The 19,082-nt window shown below is 43.1% G+C and overlaps 3 protein-coding genes across 3 annotated transcripts in view; 1 reads left to right on the top strand and 2 right to left on the bottom strand.

The window, feature by feature from the left end:
- The first annotated feature begins 630 nt into the window (after window positions 1–630).
- On the top strand, window positions 631–3,549 carry LOC117401520 (cyclin-dependent kinases regulatory subunit 1). The gene is made up of 3 exons (XM_034912033.2): window positions 631–930; window positions 1,962–2,089; window positions 2,982–3,549. Exons 1-3 carry the CDS (start codon window positions 872–874, stop codon window positions 3,023–3,025), a joined length of 231 nt encoding a protein of 76 aa, XP_034767924.1. The 5' UTR covers window positions 631–871; the 3' UTR covers window positions 3,026–3,549.
- Window positions 3,550–3,605: 56 nt separating this feature from the next.
- On the bottom strand, window positions 3,606–7,928 carry LOC117966281 (outer dense fiber protein 3-like protein 2). Its single transcript, XM_034912081.2, has 5 exons — window positions 7,797–7,928; window positions 7,236–7,338; window positions 6,853–6,963; window positions 6,225–6,338; window positions 3,606–5,757 (listed from the first exon to the last, which is right to left on the bottom strand). Exons 2-5 carry the CDS (start codon window positions 7,282–7,284, stop codon window positions 5,258–5,260), a joined length of 774 nt encoding a protein of 257 aa, XP_034767972.2. The 5' UTR covers window positions 7,285–7,338; window positions 7,797–7,928; the 3' UTR covers window positions 3,606–5,257.
- Window positions 7,929–9,168: 1,240 nt separating this feature from the next.
- Window positions 9,169–19,082, bottom strand: part of LOC117966378 (C3 and PZP-like alpha-2-macroglobulin domain-containing protein 8) — a 33,821-nt gene continuing 23,907 nt past the window's right edge. Inside the window, exons 37-43 of the mRNA XM_059014945.1 lie at window positions 18,193–18,267; window positions 17,695–17,800; window positions 17,358–17,468; window positions 16,096–16,308; window positions 14,846–14,914; window positions 11,772–11,961; window positions 9,169–11,319 (exon numbers count right to left, since the gene is read on the bottom strand). Of these exons, the coding sequence (XP_058870928.1) occupies window position 11,319; window positions 11,772–11,961; window positions 14,846–14,914; window positions 16,096–16,308; window positions 17,358–17,468; window positions 17,695–17,800; window positions 18,193–18,267 (765 nt within the window). The 3' untranslated portion in view covers window positions 9,169–11,318. The remainder of the gene's footprint in view (window positions 11,320–11,771; window positions 11,962–14,845; window positions 14,915–16,095; window positions 16,309–17,357; window positions 17,469–17,694; window positions 17,801–18,192; window positions 18,268–19,082) is intronic.

Below are 19,082 nucleotides of genomic sequence, written 5' to 3'. Positions count from 1 at the left end.
TACTGCGTGACTGAGTCACCAGTCCCCTCTCACAGCCGCATTTCTACCCACGTGTGCTGATTTTAATATTTTAATACCGCAAGGACTCAGGGAGAAATTAATTTAAACTAAGCGCTCTGACTGAGCTGTGCTGTACCGCACAGATTTTCATCAGTGCATTCGAGGATAAAAACGTGCGCTTTCTGAGAATTACAACTTCAGCGACTCAAGTTACTTAAAACGCATGACAATCCCAAAGCACCGCTTTCAATTTAGCAGAGCGAAGACAGGGGACGCAGACGGAAGCAAGTACGTTCAGAGATCAAATGTAGCAACCAGAGTGTTATAAATGCACGAACTAGACAGAGTGCTACGTAGGTATCATATAATTGACTGAAACCCTTTTATAGAAACAATTAAGAGTCTGTCCTGTTAAATTAGATTAGGGGCGAGCGGCGTGCAAGGAAGGACAGAGCCTTGATGGGTCGAAAGATCTCTGGCCGTTCCCAAATTTTGCATACGTAAAATATAAACAGCATTGTGTATAAATTTGGAGGTAGACAGATTAATGCCTCGGTCTCTCTCAGTGCAAGGTGCAGAACGCATCGCTAATGTAATGACCGCCCTGGCTGACGTATTCTCCTCAGAGGCGTGGCCTCGGGAAGCCGTTTGTTTTCACCCGGCGCAGCTGGTCGGGTCTCCGCCAATCGGAGCGCAGGAGCGGGCGGTTTAATTTTAAATCTTGTTTCACCGGCAGCGGGCGGATCCAACAGACTGAAAAATACTGTCAAAGTGCACCTGGACAGAAGAGTGTCCACACTAACCGGTCTGTACTTTCTAAAAGCTACGGGTATAACATATACTAACACAGTATAAACACGTTTCTGCGAACATGTCGAAGAAACAGATTTACTACTCGGATAAATACACGGACGAGGAATTCGAGTACAGGTAAGAGACACGTAAAAACATTGTTGTTGTGCAATTCAATATTATCACCTCTAACCTACTGTACATCAATAAATAATGTACATTATTAACTTTAATAATACACACTCGGCTATTTTGCCACTGTTGATAAACATTTAAAAAAAAGCAAGTTTTACAAACACGTCGCATGTAAGAGTAATATACAAACTGAAAACCGTGTACCTGATTAAATCTTCCTAAATTTGAAAGAATGTGCCGTATGCAGGCAGTGAGGTGGTACAGGTGTAGCACTGTGGTGGTAATGAAAGAAGTCCCGCATTTGAAGGTTAATTGCATTGTTTTTGTGTTGTGTAACGGTGATATTTCACACATGAGTGACGCTGCTAGAAACGTGAAGTGGGCCTAAATGTACATTCTGTAGCTTGTTTTTTGTCTGTAGTAAATATTAAGAATCGGTACCCTGTAGCCACAAGACTAAGGGCCAACAACAACAAAAGAAACTCTCATTTTTTAGGCTCTGTTGGTTTCCTGTGCAAAATAAAGTGATGCATATAATTGCAGGAGATTTGGTGGACATTACCAGTAACTTTATTACACAAATTAACCTGCCACCATCGTCTAAGAACACAATTCAATTGGTTTATTGGGAATGGGTGCAGGCCTTCTTGACAGTCCATTTGTTTACACACGTTTACAGTAGGCTAGTTATGCTTTTACAACTGCATGCAATGATAATATTGGGGCTATGTGATTTAAAGTTGTATCTATTGCAACGACACCAACGTCACATTTTTTTATAGCGCCTTTCAAGACCAGAAGTCGTCTCACGGTGCTTGACATCAGGGTTCGACAGCTGACTTGAGCTTGCTGTTCAGAAAAGGCTTGTTCAAACGAGTGGGTCCTCAGGCTAGATTTAAAAACCAAGACAGAGTCAGCACATGTGAAAAGGAGACCCTGTGTTTTTAATGTGTGCAGAGCAAGCTTGCCCATTACTGGTCTGTTTCTCTTCTGCTTGGTGAATGCGCTGTGATGTGTTCGCTGTCTCCACCCAGGCACGTCCTGCTTCCAAAGCAGCTTGCCAAACTGGTGCCAACGTCGCACCTGATGTCCGAGGATGAGTGGCGCAGTCTCGGGGTCCAGCAGAGCCAGGGATGGGTACATTACATGATCCACAAACCAGGTGGGTAACAGCAAAGCCCTTTTCGGGCAAACTCTTACACTCTCAGAGCTTAGAGATCAAATCATGATGGTTATATTGACCTACCTTTTCTGTGGCACTGCTGACAAATTGCACTGCAATGTAACTGGGTTTAATATGGAGAGCATCTTGTTGCAGGCAGTCACCTTGCATTGAGTAAACCCATATCGCATTGTCTTTTTTTGGATGCCATCTGAGCTCAAGCGACTTCAGTGTGTATTGCCAGATCACTGCCCAATGTACTAATTAGGGTTGGACATAAGACTCCCATTGCATAGCAGTTTGACCCATTCCTGGTTTAACTATGAGTTTAATAAGACACACCTGAGCTTGTTACCGATGCACTGGGTCTAATCAAGCTCATAGTAAAACCTGGAATGGGTGAAACTGCCCTGCAATAAGAGTCTTATTTCCATCCCTGGCCTTTCTGCAGCTTCACTTTGTTCACTAAACAAAAAACTATTAGGAAATACTAAAAGAAACACAAATTCAATAACAAGCCTTTCAACAAGCTTTTAGTATTTCTTCATTCAGCACTATATGGAGTGTTTAGTAGTTCTGGATCATAGACAAAAACGATCTTGGTTACCCATGTGCAGAGACCTAAATTGAACTGTCGGTTTGTATGGTAAATGCATGTTTGTATGATCAGAATGGTCTGAGAGGTGTAATACGAGTCCAGAGACAGCTGGACCTGATTTCATTGCAAAGTTTTATTTATTGTGCTTTTAGTTTGTTAAGAAAGAAATTGACTTTTGATCTTGGCCGTTACCCTGGCTTGCTCGTAGTTCTTTGCTGATCAGTTCATATTCAAATGCACTCCTTCACAAATATCAGACGCACACGATGACCAGTTTATTCTTTGTTTTTACAGAACCGCATGTGCTGCTGTTCCGAAGACCTCTCCCACAGAACTGAAGGCTGGGGCTGGGGCTGGGGCTGGGGTTGGGGCTGGGGCTGGGGACTGACACTTTTAAGCTTGTTGTTTCTTTTAAAACTGCAGGTTATTTAATCTGAACTGAAAATGATATACAGTACATATTTGAACATGTATGTTACCTATTGTATTATTTATAAACCCTACATAGTTGACCAAACTAGAAAGAAAAAATACTTTTAATTGCATGAGAACAATTAGAAAATTGACCAGGATGAAGAAACTGGAAAAGTACTAACTTTACTTTTATTCTTTCTTTCTGTACGTTTGTTTTTTTGTGGTGTTTTGTTTGTAAAACTGTATGAAACGCAGCAGTCTGCATGGTAAATGACTGCCAGTCCTTTCCTTTGGCTAATGTCTGTCAGTATTCCTGAACAGGCGTGTCATCTGGATGCTTAAAACACAGTTCACACTGGAATGACAGCTGAACTGTGGCTAACTCTGGGGTTTGATTCACTTGTTCCGTCAATCCATTGTATTTAGAAAGCACTAGATTTACTGTTGGGTCATTCCACCCTAATTCATCAACGATGCCAAAGTGGTTGCATATCTTTAAAAAAAAAAAAAAAAAAAGCTAAAATGCTTCTTTGCCTAATTGGTTGAAAATGAAGGGCATTTCAAAAGTCAAACCAGACAGTTTCTGGTATAATTTAAACACTGGAATTCAGGAGGAGGTCTGAATGTATATTTTCCCCTAATAGAAGGCTCTGCACATATATATATATAAGGAATGTGCTCATTGACTGTCAATTTGCTGAAAGTTGAGCATTTTAAATGAAAAATGTGGTGTTTGTGCTAATCATCCATTGGTGAAGAGGGCTAGAACGACTCCCTTGTTTTTTGTTTTTCTTAAGTATGTTTTTAGAATATTTAAAATAAAAAAGGGGGGTTATGGTGCACACGCATGGAATACAGTGACAGTAAATGTTCAAAGCAATTTAATTAAACTGATCTTATCAAAGAAAGTGTGTACAACACATGGTGATACATGGGCACTGATGCACACTTGTAGGATCAGATCTTTAGATGTGGTTTCCACACCTTTCGGTTTTAAATGCAACTTTTCCAAAAGTTTTTCCCCCCGTCAGACCTGGATCCCTGATTCTGAGGTTTCATGTGTTGTATTCTGTGAATACTGTGCAGGATTCTTTTTGTTAGTTGTATCTCTTGGTGTTTCTCTTCTTCACTCTCCCACAATTTCAATTGTTTTTTTTTTATTTTTTTATGCTGTACAATAGATTCATGTTTGTTGTTGTTCCCCGCAGTTCTGATATTTTCAAATGGGTGCTCAAATGCTTTTCCACTGTATTTGCAATCTAATGTGTAAACTTGAGTATTTGCATTGTACTCTTCTGAAAGTTAGCTAAAAGGGGTTGAGTATATGGACAGGAAAGGCTGCTAAAAGCAATGCTTCTTGAGTAGCTGGCCTTTAGATAAGCTCAATGTACACTCTATTTGAAGTATATAATTGCAGTGAATGTTTTCCATACATGTGTGTGTATATATAATTTGCTTTTAGACGCTTCTCTTACTGTAATTGACACTTGTGCTATTGTATATGTATTGTTCTTGGTATATAAATGTGCATGTTGAGATCTGATGCAGTTCCAAGGCTCCATGAACAATAAAGTTGATCTACATAAGCTGGACAAATAATAATTTGATGTCCTTGGTCTTTTTTGCAGCTGACTTGCTTAGCAGAAACCCTTTCAAGTACTCTATTAAGTTTTGTGTAAAGAGCAGATGTATTCGTGTCCTAAGTGAAAGACATGCTAAGAGGCTGGCTGCAGCACATAACCCCCCCCCCCCCCTGCAATATAATCTGCCTTTTTGCCAATTAAAGCCTTTTTGTCATTGGATTTTCAGCTCTTGCATATGGTCCGTTTGCACTGCCCGCCGTTTTTCAGAACATGGCTCAGGCAATGGAAACTCTGCTATTTGGCAGGCATTAGAGGATCCATCACACAAATGACGTGGCAGAATATTGTGGTCAGCCTAAAGCATGGAACCAAACGAGGTACATTATTAGCTGCTCTGCTGTCAAGAATTTATAGGATTAGATTCACAGACCATTTATTAATTCATTCAGGCTCCAATTTGCACCTTTAAAGTTTCTTACTTGTTAGCAATGAAAGCTTAGTTGTATAGAAACAATATTGAAGAAAAAAAAACATTTGCACTGGAGGAAAGAGATTAAGTAACTCCGTGCCTTTTTAAATCGGCATTTCTAAATCGGACGTGCCGATAACGAGTGGGGTCACGAACTCGGAATGCCGGACCCCGAGGGAGTAGGCAGGCGGCCGAGGCCTGTGGACCGTGACCTTCTCCGGGCTGTGGGTTCCGGGCCCTGGCTTCTTGGTGGCATCGGAAGGCAACTCGTAGCGGCCCAGCATAGAAAACGCCGGCTGTCTGGGGAGATAGGTGCTGGGGTCCGTGCTGTTGTACCTGCCTGGGCCTGGGGTACGAGACAGGTCCTCCGAGTAGCCCCCTGATTTAGTGCGACCTGACACTGTGTAGCTGGCGCTGGCGGGCTTGGTGGGCACTCTGGACCCCAGCAGGACAGGCAGGGTGTACTTGTTGGGCGCTGGCACCGTGTCCGTCGTGCGGTACCTCGTACGAGAGCCCATGGTGTAAGATGGAGGCCTTTGTTGTCTGTTCAGGTGAAGGGCATTTTCAGGGCTGTAAGCCCCCGGTCCTGGGGTCTGGAAAGCAGCTGTAGTGGACAGACGTTAGCTGCTGTAGCCAGGGTCTGACTAGCACCGCTTATTATGTAGTGAGCCTGCCCTTGCGTCATCTAAAACTGAATTGCATCACTGTATGTTAAAAAAAACGCTTGGCGTAACCACATGTGAACTAACAAAATGATATTTCAAATTAAAAATGCTACTTCTGTAACCCAATAGAACTACAATCTATCAATTGCATTCAGTTAGATTGTAAAAAAAAAAAAAAAAAAAACTCAGACCTGCCACCTCCAGCTGCCTGAGAAACAGCCACTTAGGTCTGCCATTGACTTCTGTTCCTGTTATCTGATGCCTACACTAACTGATGCTGTGGCCGTAAGAGCTGTGTTGAAAACTTGCACGGTGGCTCACCTTCCCTTACCCTGGATTTACACGCAAAGGTGCAAATATAAGCCTCTCTGCATTATTCTAGGTTGAGTATCGCTATTTTACTCACAGGAGTCTCTGATTCTGCCCAGCATTGAGTACGCTGGGGTGCCGTCTCTTCCAAAGCGGGTCACTTTGGCATCAATGTAATACCGGGGTCCGGGGCTCGAATCCACAAAGTACACTAAACAAAGAGGTGAAAAAAAAAAACACCCCTGTTTAAAACGATGACAAAACTGTCCACACACACACACACACAATCATTTCAAATCGAATCAATTCCATTGCAATTTTGTTCGTTTATAATGCAACTGCTGCTGTGTCATTCTGACTCAATTGTGCTATTTTCAATACATGATTAACACAAGATTAGCTGTTCCACTTGCTCCCTCTGGTGGCCGGAGCAGTGTTAACACCCTCCCTTCACTTCTGGTCCTAGTTGTGTTGCTGTGAGGTTTGAAGATCCAGGCATTCGATTCAGGGCCAGTGTCTGCACGTTTCATTCCAGATAGCTGGCACTTTTTAATGTCAGAAATGGCAGGCAGTCATATTCAGAAGCCACGCGTGAGTTCTGGTGCTAACTCAAGTGCGGCAGATAACTGGCTCACGTTGAGCAGGTACACTGGAGTGAGAACTAACATGTTTTGAAAATGAACGCTTCCGTCGCCTGCAGTTTTAAATACTCGGCACGCACTTACTTGCGTTACTCATCCTCCCGTGAAAGGAGTATGCCGGGCCGGTGGCTCTCGTGAAATCATGGCCGATGAAGCCGATGGTTGGGGGTAACCCATATCTACCAGGACCTGGACCTTTTGAAACGGGGAGAACGGACAAACAATAGAGAAGTTTGGGAACAAGAAAAGACCTTCATTTACAGCTCATTAATCAAATTATATTTAGCAATTCGTTTTTTTTGCCTGTCTTTGCAATCTGAGTTATACTAGTACTGTAATAATTCTTCCTACAGTATTCTGCAACGTTGGCCAAAGATTCTGCTTGCTGCATGTGCGTGGGAAGCAGAACCACGAATGAATCTAAATAAAAGAAAACAATGGAAATCACTGAAGCTGAGCACACATACCTCTCTCACGGGCAGCGATCAGGGGCCTCTTCTTCTCTGTGTCTGCCATTTGCTGCTGCAGAGTTATTGCGCAGGAGGAGTGGGACCCCAAAAGTGGCTTGTGCTGTGATGTACAAAAAAAGAGGTCACCCCCTGGCCGGTCAGTGCCTACAAATACAGATGGAGTGGGGCTGCAGCTCCAGATAAAACTGACAAGACATCCCGCACCCAGAATATACTGCTTTTTTTAAACCCTTCTTGAAATGCATTAGTTTATTAGGCTAGTTGGTGTATGATGAAGCCTTCGTGTGATTGTTCTATTCAGATCTCGCATGGTAACAGTTCTCAAGCTTCAGTAAGCTTCATCAGCAATCATGGGTTCCAGTCTTGCTCATGCAATTTGGAAAACTAAACTAAGGCTGCCTGCCGTCTAACAATCCAGCTATGCTCAGCAGTATCAGTAGTGTTGCATAGACAGCTAAGGAACCTCCAATTGAACTAACCCTCCACTGCAGACTGATAAGTAGAAAAGAAGGTCAATATGAAATCAGAGCTCTAACCCAAGTCCACCTGGCTACCAACCTCTCGTGAAAATCCCTCTCGAACTGTCTTCTAGCGAGCCTCCTGCATTGCAACTGGAGGACCTGCTGCTGCCTGTTACTCACAGAGAGTGGCTAGCAGGGAGACAGCGTGTCGGTATCTGGACTGATTCAATGTAATGTTATCTTTGTCAAGCCCTCCCCCTCGCTGGCTGTAGTTACGGATCTCGCACCTCCAACAAGCAGCTGGCTGCCCTGGGAGACGGCTGCATCTTGCTCATCCAGGCATACTGTTACCATGTCCTGCAGTCTCCCACAGTGGGGGCTGCCAGGAACACTGTGGGGGAGGGGGGGGGTATCACATTCTGATGAGGTCAGCACAGGGGGCAACTTGGATACCCCACAGCGCACGGGCACCTAGACTTATACTGAGGGGCTTTAACACAGCAACTGCAATGCAGCATTTTTAAATCCACTGTTGATGTGCTGAGTCTTAATAATTGAAAATGTTGAGACAGGGACTCTTATTTAATTTATTATGCTATTCTAACTATTGGAGAACTCTCCCCCCCCCCCCCCCCCCCTTCAGACTGTGTCTTCAGATCTGGGTCACTTTGATTCTTGGGCATGAGGTTAACTGAACCTTTTTCTAATGTTAATTCACTCCAATAAGAGGTTGGCTCTCAGGTTGGGATCCTTGTATATCATGTATGGATAGCTACCTTCTCTAACGAACAGCATAATACAGTGCATTTCAAATGAACTGAACTAACCCAGTGATTGTTTTGCAAATCATTTCAAGTAAACCATTCAGCTGTTCTCATGGAATAATGACCTGAGGACTGGGTGCTGAACGGTGCCACTGCAATGCTGAAGGCAGCTGGCTCTATAGAAATACATGTAGAAAATACATGTCTAAAAGCAGACCAGACCAGGCACTGTTGTATGGCACAATCTCAACAAAAGGTCTGATCCCAGCTGGTCTGGATTAGTGCACTGCAGCAGCGAATGCAACGCTTTGCAGCTTTGCTTGTGTGCTCTTCATCATTGGAGAATGTGCTGACAGAGCAGAAGAGTGACTTGCTGAAAAGCAGATAGCGGTCCTGTTTGGAAGTTGCTAGGAGCTCGGGCGAAGCTCTAGGGTAACTGAACACTTAAACTGCAGCGCCGAGCGGCCGGACTATTAAAAATTAACAGGCTCTAAGCAGCTGGTAACAGGTTTCGCAACCCTACTCTCGTTTTAATAAGGTTTATCATTAACAGCCAACAGCACTGTGAGACCCAGCGCAGTGATATTACAGGAAGGAAAAACCACAGAGGACCACGTTAGTGTCGACGAAATCATTGTGGGACGATGATGATGATCAGGTACCCCCCCCCCCCCCCCCAAAGAAACCAAACAAACACACGATCCATGAGTTGTATACAATGTTTTTTTTATTACAGTAATATTTAAGTATTTGAAAAAGTTTCAGATCACTTTCTTTACAGTAATTTCAATATAAACTTTTGTTTTGTTTTAAGACACTAGATGTTACTTTAATAAAATAGCTTTCGCAGTAACGAATGGCCGCATGGTAAAGCAGCCTGATGGTCACTGCATGTGGATGTGCTTGAAAATGAGAACCATTATTCTGTTGTCTCTGGGAGATGGGTGGGGGGTTCTGATTAAAAAGAAAAAAACACAAATTGCCCATGTCATACATTTACTCTGGAGTGGGCAATTTGTCTGCAATTTGCCCAGAGTGGCAAATATACACTGCGGTGTCAATGCTTCACTGTAATCAACTGAAAAACCAAACGGGTACATTTCAGGGACAGTCCACATTGCAAACAGTGTTTTCTCAGCAGGGAAACCTACCATGCAATGTAATAGATAAAGTTCTAAATAATATATATATATACACACACACATACACAAGCTTCCTATTACCAGTCAAACATATTTCAAAGCAAATCATTTTTTTAAGCTTTACAAAGCTTACAAACCTGATGATCATGTAAGCAGGGCAGAGAACATGCCTCAGACTTTAAAGGGTTAAGTTTAGGGGGGCAGTGATCGATCATCGCCACAGGGTGGCGCTGGGGGACACGTGCATTGATGTGTTTAACCCTCACAGATTCATACAAATCCCTGCAAGTTATTTAAAACAAGACAAGTCACTGAGCAAAACGAGGGCATGTCTGCAAGTTTCAGGGTGATTGGAACCAGTGGCTTGTATGTCTTAGCATAAGGGTCTTTCAGATACAGTGCACGGTGTTGCATTGCAACATTTTGAAGTCAGTACAGTGTATCTATCTTTAGGCAAGACTTAAGAGCCAAAATGCACAAAGTTGACCGAAATGACCAGAAGTTAATTAAAACACGTTTTTTTTTCTATTTTCAAATGTATTTTTTTATTCTTTTAAAATATAACAACAAAGCAAAACATATCTTTTCATCATTGTTTTTTTTTTTTTTTTAATCCACCACTATGAAAAGAAACACTCCACAGGTCAAAATGTGCAGGTCGGTACAGAGCCTGGCATAGCAGCTAATTTATCGATCGCGTTGTGTCACACGCGGCCTCAGGGGGGAGTCGCCAACGCGTCGCATGGTCAGGATGACACTGCGGTCGCCATGAAGACTCCGGAACACGTCACAAGTGTTCCACTGGGTCAGCATTCTAACCATGTGAGGTGGTGGCAGCGCCCCCTCTGGCCACATACCCAAATTGCCCTTATTATATCCTGTGTTTTGTACATTAATGCGATCAATACATATGAATATTTACTGTTATTTTTTTATTGGTTACTGCAATGTAATGCACTTTTTTTTATTAGTTCTGGGGATGCCAAACTGAAGTTAAATTCTAATTCTACTATAGTTAGTATAGTATAGTAACATATATCCTAAATAATTAGCTACTAATTTGTTTTCCAAAACCACATTTATGTGTTATGCTTTACATACAGTTTAACATTATAGTTCCAGAGAAAGGTTTGCTGTAAGTCATGATTATCCAATAGGAAGTGGGTTCTGCTGCTAGAGCACACCTAGTGGAAACAAGCGCAACTGCAGCTCATAATTTAGTCAAAATAAAGCTTCTGGAAGCTCAAAAGCCCAGTTTCCACTACATCTATGGGGGGTGTGGTGTAACTTGAGAGAACAAAACAACAAAGCACTGACTAATACAAAATAAATACCACAGTTAGAAATCAAATATTTTTTTGCGATGTAAGTATAATTACAAACATAAATACTCATTGATTTTCTCTAGTGATCCTGATTCATTATATATAATATATATATACTCTCTATATATCACAATGCATCAGAGAGACAGAAGAGGCTATCGCTTTCCTATTTATTGTGAATGAGAATGCATATAAAAAAGGCACAGACAGACAGACAGACAGACAGACAGACAGACAGACAGACAGACAGACCTCGGCTACTTGCTCGCTTGTTCTTTTGTTCACAGCAGTGGTCCTCTTCTTTATTTCAGTCGAGTCAGTTCAATGTATTAACAAACAATATACAATTTATTCACCTTCTTTTTCCATGTTAATTCCAAGGGGATATTCTGGGGAGAGAATGGGAGATATAGTGTTACAATGCTTTACAATGCTTCCCTATGCTTTACCAGACCTCTCTGTGCTTTACAATGCTTCCCTATGCTTTACAATGCTTCCCTATCCTTTACCAGACCTCTCTGTGCTTTACAATGCTTCCCTATGCTTTACCAGACCTTTCTGTGCTTTACAATGCTTGCCTGTGCTTTACCAGACCTCTCTGTGCTTTACAATGCTTCCCTATTTTTTACCAGACCTCTCTGTGCTTTACAATGCTTCCCTATGCTTTACCAGACCTCTCTGTGCTTTACAATGCTTCCCTATGCTTTACCAGACCTCTCTGTGCTTTTTGAATAGGGTCCCATAGCATCTGGAGATCAACTCCAAAAGGGAGTAAAAATCTACAGCTGCCAAACTTCCAAAGCTGCAACAGCTATGATATGAAAGCAGCCTTCAGCAGTACCACTGTGTGACGGTGTCCTCCATCTCCAGTAAGTGCAGCTCGCCCTCCTGCGTCCTGTCTGACTGCGTCACCACCTCGCCCCCCAGATCGAAGGCGTCATCTTCCCCCTCCGACACGTAGGGGTCGCTGTCGTACTCGTAAGAGTAATACGAGACCTCCGCCTGGGGCTCGGGCTCCTCCTCCTCCTCTCCTGAGAACAACAATAACAATACAGCCCTTTAAAGGGGGGTTCACGCCTCAATCCCATCGCATTCACGCCTCAATCCCATCGCATTCACGCCTCAATCCCATCGCATTCACACCTCAATCCCATCGCATTCACATCTCATGTGGAGGGCGATTTATAGACTATTTGGTTGTGCCACCGTCTGTCGATTCAAGGTACCAGGGCTGTCAAACAAAAAGGTATCCGATTTGAGATTCGCTGCGATACGGCATTAAATTAATTTTTTGTGCCATCAAAGACAATCAGATGTAAAACTTATAACAAACATGGTCAAGCAGACAACGTTTTCAGCTAGTGACTTCTACGGTAACATGGTGATACTAAAAAGCTACAATAACTTTACCATAAACATGTAATCCCATATATTTTTTTATTTTGTATTTTTTAGGACATGTAAAGTATTCATATTTACCCTGTCAAAACACTTCCAATAGCCTCGCCTGCCCTGTAGGTGTCTCCCTTTCCTCACAGAAACATGACAGTTTTGCGTGGTCAATGGGAGCTACTGTAACGTACCCTGCTTTAATACACTTATTTACTGTACCATAAACTGCAGTACCGTTCTGTAGTTGTGTATATGTTTGTCGATTTAAAAGAAACACAGCCTTCGCAACTCATTTCGGTTTTAACCTCCTTTATTTTGATAATATTGCACCATTAACGTTGCAGTTTAACTGTTAGCGCCGGAGTTAAATATTACGAGACGGTAATGTCCAGTTCTTGCCTTCGTATTACCGGGTTACCTTTCTTTGCAATTGCCTGCTTGGTTCCTTAATCTCTTCTCTGATTGGCAGTTTAATGATTTTTCTGTCCAATTACAGTGCGTGTGTTTTAGCTACGTCATTTGCATTCTGAAGTTATATAGGCGGGAGAGTTGGCGCGCCAATATTAGTTATCGGCGACCTGCGATTCTTATCAGTCGTTATTGGATGTGGCTTGTATAGATGCTAGTGAAGGTAAGTTTTACTACAGTAGGGAGTTTAGCTTAGTTGTTGTCAACACCGATAATTAGCAGGTCTTGCGCTTACTGTGCTATATTAATAAGTACAGTTTAGCTTCAGTGTGCAGTTTGTAAACAAAGAGCCGAGGCCTCCTTCTGAAGCCGGGACCTAAGTTTACCGATCAGCGCCGATCATCTACTCCTCACTTCTGCACACGGAGCTCAGGTAGTAAGCATTACTGAATGTGCGTTTCTGTGCATTATAAACCTTTACAATAACGCTTGTTCTTGCGAAATGCAGAGCCGAAGGGCAGCGTTACTGGATTACCGTTTCTAAATGTTGCTGCTGTTGTCAACAAATCGTTTACGTTAAATGGCTCTGTTCAGAACTGTTGGTGCGGAAGTGTTATTTCTCTGTGCATAAGGGCTGTTTGGTTACTACATGCACTAGTGAGTGTTTAAAGATTAACGTTACTGGGGCCTGCGCTGCTGTTTTATAAAAACATCTACATTGGATCTGAACCTTCTTCAAATAACCGGCCCTTACAGTGGCTGGCTGGGAGTAAGGCAGGGAAGGGAAGACTGTGTTTATACTGCTGCGTTCTGCACTCGAGTTACAATATTGTATTGGGCATGTGAGTTCAGATTCATTCATTCATTCTACATTAATATGAAACTCTTGGTAAACTATTTCATTCTTATTATTAACCTGAATCGTGCTGGCAGACATTCATTTAAAATGCGCTGTAATTTAATTGAATGTGTTAGGGGCTGATGACAGTAGAGAACACGATCCGGCACAGCTGGGGATCAATTCCAATTGTAATTGTGTAATTTGTAATCCATTCCATTTGTAATTGTATTGGAAGCTTGGCACGCCTGCGTAATTGCTATTACACCACATGATCGATGGATTCCAGTTCGATTACACACCTTTACAAGCCTACCCATGTTGTGTTTTACATTGAACGCACATTGTAAATGTATTTTTCAACCACTTTTAGTGACCCCGCCCCCCATTTGTTTGAAAAAAATACCGTAGTAGTATGTTTGTATTTGTACCTGTGATTACTGCTTGGTAGAAAAGGACATGCATGTTGATGTGTGAAGCTGTTTGTTATTTTCTCATTTAATTGTAATTATTACTACATCTACACATTGTATTTATTATTATAATTATTGCAGCATAATTGTAACTGAGCAAAATATCATTGTAATTTTGGAAAACAATGCTACTGTAATTGTAATCATGAATGACTCCAGGTCTGCTGTGCAGTAGAGACCCTGCAGACCCCAGTGTGTGTTCATAGCCTCCAGGCAGCAGCTGTGCTTTGGGTGTCAGGCTGCTGCAGAGGCCTGCATGTCTGAACAGCTCCCTGGTCGCTTCAGAGGTGGGATCATCCTCAGACTGTATAATCAAGGGAAGGGGGGGGGGTGTCCTTGATTTAATATTTGTTTATACACCCACCCCCCCATCCATCCACCCACCCAAAAAAAAATGCGTTTGAAATAAAGTTGTCTTTGTGTCTGAGATATCGTGATTTACGTCTCTTTAATGAAGGTGGAAACGAGAGAGGGAGAACAGAGGCAGATAAAAGCAGGCAGCTGTCCTCCCTCCCTCCTCCACCCTCCTCCGCAGGGGGAATGCTACAAGATTGCCAGATGAGGAGAGGGAACACGCTGTACTGCAAACACCAATTGTGCTGAAAGCACCAAGCTCATTGCCAGCAGCTCTGGTGTGTTCAGAGCACAGCACCAGTTATTTAACTAGGTGCTGGTTCAGTGTGTTCACGGGGACGGGAGGTGAGGTGGGGTGGTGTTAGACGGAGAATAAGGAACAGCTGCAATACGCAAGATGCATCTGTGTAAACGGTCTAAACCTGCTAGGTTTCACTGCTCTGTCGTTACCTGGCGGCACTGGAGGCAGGTCCTGTAGCGCTTCGATTGTCAGCTCCTTTTCTTCAGGCAGATTCTCCACTATAAACCAACACAAAACACAGCCTGGTCAGTCAGAATGTCATCTACAGCGCAAATAATGCAACCAGAGCAGGCTCATTCACGGTCTTCATCAGTCGCATTTATTTTACGAACACTCAGTGTTTGGTGATTTTTATCCCACAGTGATTTACATTACTGCTGAAAGTTTTGGAGTTTTAAATATTGATGCCGGGCAACCTTGTCTAACTTAAGGATGTAGAAGCCATAGGAAAAAATAGATTTAAACCGGGTAAAATGGTCACTTGGAAGAGGGTCAGTTAACAAGATATTACAGCTGTGAAATAGGTCTATTTAAAAATACAACAGACACACAAAAAAAAAACCAGAATACCAGATCAGACTGCAGTGCAATTACCTCGCGTTAGTATCTGCCCAGACAAGCATGATAGGAAAGTTGTTCAACCCTCAAATCAAGTGGAAGAAAGAAAGAAAGAATAACAGTGTGGTTCAGAGCTGTGCAGAAACAGCTGTCCAGGTGAGAGAGGGTTCATTATCAGCTAAAGTTTCTGAGATGGGTCGTTGGTACTGACTATTACAGGGTATCAAATTACAGAGTGCTCTCGTCTCCCTGCTTTGAAGCTCGCTTCAGATTCCTTTCTAACGAAAGCCCAACAACAAAGCCTTACAGTCATACAGGTAAAAAAAAAAAAAAAGGTTTTGTAGAAAAGAGACGCTGTGGACTTTTAAAGATGTTTGAATTCTTCTCAAGATGTAGAAAAATGTGAAGCTTGACATAGGTACATATGTTCATCCACTCTATCCCATTTGTAGAGCATTTTAACTTACTATAAAAATCACAAAAATTAAGTTCTTATTAGACAACGTTTTTTTTAAATGTGAGTTCTGTCATGTTATATGGACAGGGCGACCTCACGGTTCAAGATATACAAGATGTTATGGAAGTTTTTATTTTAACTTTTTACCAATCCTTAACGTTTTATTTCTCCTAACTGATTTATAATATCAAACCCAAGTCCTATACCAGGGATGGAAAAAAAGAATTGCATAGCAGTTTTCTCCCATTTTAGCTTTTAATACAGGTGTGTCTTACTAAACTCGTAGGTAAAACCAGGAATGGATCAAACTGCTATGCAATGGGAGTCTTATTTCAGTCCCTGCTGGTTGATTGCGAGATGCTGTAGGAAGCTGTGCAGACGTACGTGAGGGGCACTGGGACATGGGCACTTGCTTGATGCGGGTGCTGTTGCGGCAGGCTGCCACCTCCATCTGGCACTGGTTCTGGTAGACGATGTTGTCAGAGGCGCAGACGGGCTCTCCGTCGTATCCGCAGTCCCGGTAACAGGTGCACTGCTCGAAGTGTTCCTCCTCCAGGCAGCCGAACACGTTGTTACACTGGCCGGACTGCGCGAAGCCTGCCGGGACACAGACACGTTATAAATCACTGAAAACTGTTGACAGCAACTACACTTTTGTAAATGTCATTGAGAGAGTGTAGATCTAGCATGTGGAATTTCAACAGCAAAGCATTCTAAATGTTCAAATACACAAAAGGTTCTACATAAACAGATTAGATACGTGATAAATCAGCATTTTGTCAGTTTTTCATGTTCAGGTTTTGCAGAGTGTTTGTTGAACACGGAGGGCAGGCTTTGGGGGCGGGGCTGAGTTGGAATGTGATTGGGTTACAAAACAGAAAAGCAGCAGCAGCTTCCATTCCGACCAGGAAACAGCTTGACCCCGGGCAGGCCTGTCTTGTAAATCATCTCCCCCCTGCTGCTTGGAGACAGGCCCTCTCAGCAGGGCTCAGAACAAAAGCGCACACTGTTGGAGAGGTCAGCGTCTCGGCCTGTGAATTTATAAGAGGCCGGAGAGGCACACAGGGTTCTATTTGGGCAAGGCCTTCAACTCTACACAGCAGGCCGCTGGGGTCTTTGTCTCAGCAAGCAAAAAAAATCAGAACAGCAACAAAAAGTCAACAAGTCACGGTCATTACAAGGTCACCATGGCGACCGTTGGCAAACTTGGGAGTTTGTTGTAGCAACCCAATCCAACCTTAATGACTGTGTGCGTCTCTAAAAAGTACAGGGGCTGCAGCTTCTGCATGGAGCCAGTGGGCTTTTTTTCTATGTCCCCGCCCCCATGTCTGACATGTTAACTGCTAGGCGAACTGTAATTTTGGGGGGGGGGGGATAAGAAGATTTAAGAGGAGAAAGAAAAGAAAACAGAAAACCTGAAGTCAGTTCCACTTGCTATAAAACCAAATACAGCCATTGCCTAAGAAAAGATGTGATGGCAGAAACAAAGTTTCTCCAAAGTTACTCCGGCCTGCACGCAATGACTTTTTTTTTTTTTTTTTATATATATAGCTTACGGTTTGCACGGATAACGATAGTCCTACAAACCAAAAAAAAAAAAAAAAAAAAACACCCAAAGGTCCCAGATCTCATTGAAAAGTTCGTACCGATCCACTGGTTGGCTGAACTCTCCACCTCGTTACACGTGGTCCCGTCACACAGCTCCCTCGCCAGCAGGCTGTGCTCGCTCACGTTGTAGAAACGAGTGGCCTCGAATGCTGTGGACAAGAAGACACGGGTTACAGGAGGACAGGGAGTGAGGGACGGGCTGTCTCAACCTGCACTTCCTTAGGATGCCTTCCACTGTGGGCAGATTGTCCGTGCAACACATTTACTATGATGTTATTACTATTACAAAGCTTGTACCTTCAAACAATGTGATCTGATGTACAGTTTGTTTTAAGGCACAGACTCGCTGCTTGTGTGCCATTTTCAGACATTCACCTGGTTCGTAGTAGTCATACACCTTGACAGGAACAGGAGCGGTTTTCCCAACAATGTACTCCCGATACGCTTGGAACTTCACACAGGTCCTGCACTGGCTGGGAATCTGGGAAGAGGGAGAGGAAGGAGACAGACTGTAGAACTGTTACAGGATCACGCTGGGGAGCAACAAACAAGCTTGCCGAGTCAGCAGCCTGTTCTGGCAGCTCCCTAGTTTTACCCTGTAATGGAAGGCAGCAAGAATCTGGAAGAAAAGCCCCCCCAAATTTAGAAGCTTTTAATCCGACAACTGCTACAAGCGACGGGAGAAGGGGGAACAAAATGGAGTTTAAGGGCCATTCAAAGGAAGTGGTCTGATTGCTACGCTCGTCGACGGCAGAATAAATCGTAAGCCTCTATTTCCTGAACTCATGGGGACCAGGTGGTGTTCGGATGATCAAATTACAACTGTGATTTGTTTGAAATGACTTGAGAAAAAAAAAAAAAGACGTCCGCTACCTCGTCAAAGTAAAACAGAACCTTCCTGCCGTCCACCTCGTATCTCTTCAGTCCGATCTTCTTGTCCAGGAGAAGCTGAAAGGGATAAAAGGGTTGGTTTGAAATGCATTTAACTGGTCAACTCAAGCATAGTGCCCATTAGGTCTGGCTTGCTGCTTGAGGACACCCCAGACCAGCCAGCCACAGGGTTAATCTCAGTGCCTCAAACACATTAAAGACTGGCTCACACAAGCCAGGCTCCAACAAGCGTGAACCCACAACAAATGTTCCCTTTTTTACAATCTAATATGTGAACATGTGTTTGAGTTACCCACACCATATAAAAAAGGTTGGGTTTAATTTGTCAGTGTAATTTTGCAGCCCGGGGGTGGTAAGAGAGGGGTCATGTGTTAATACTTCATTAAGAGCTCGGTAGAGGGGCGATGAGGGTTTACGATGTGCTCAAACTGTCTGGCGCCACTGAAACATGTCCGATGCAGCCAGGGGCTGGGGCTACAGACTGGGGGAGGTGGGGGACGGATGCCAGCCGAATCTGATCTCCGGACCCTCTTGGAACCCCTGTGCTGGTTTTAAGAGTTCTGTCTACTCTGTTATTTTTAGAAAAGTACATTATTAAAAAAAACAAAAAAAAACACACCACCGGGCATAGAAAACAGGCTCGCCAGCTGACGATGTGTTCGTCTCGTTTGAAGGTTTCTTTTAAGGTGCTCCCAGATGTATCCATTGGACTTGTGTTTTTTTTTTTTTGTGGTCACATTTATTTGCACCAGTGATGTTATTTCTATGATGAATTTCTGTTCGCTATCTGCATTTCACAAATAGTATTTGTGTATTAATTGTCGATACACAATAAGTGGATTCAAAAGGCTTCGTTGAAAGAGTTCAGTGTT

The sequence above is a fragment of the Acipenser ruthenus genome, chromosome 49 (assembly GCF_902713425.1).
Source record: "Acipenser ruthenus chromosome 49, fAciRut3.2 maternal haplotype, whole genome shotgun sequence".
Classification (NCBI taxonomy): Eukaryota; Metazoa; Chordata; class Actinopteri; order Acipenseriformes; family Acipenseridae; genus Acipenser; species Acipenser ruthenus.
The sequence above is the reverse complement of the archived record's forward strand: the minus strand, read 5'-3'. Positions and strand labels throughout refer to the sequence as shown.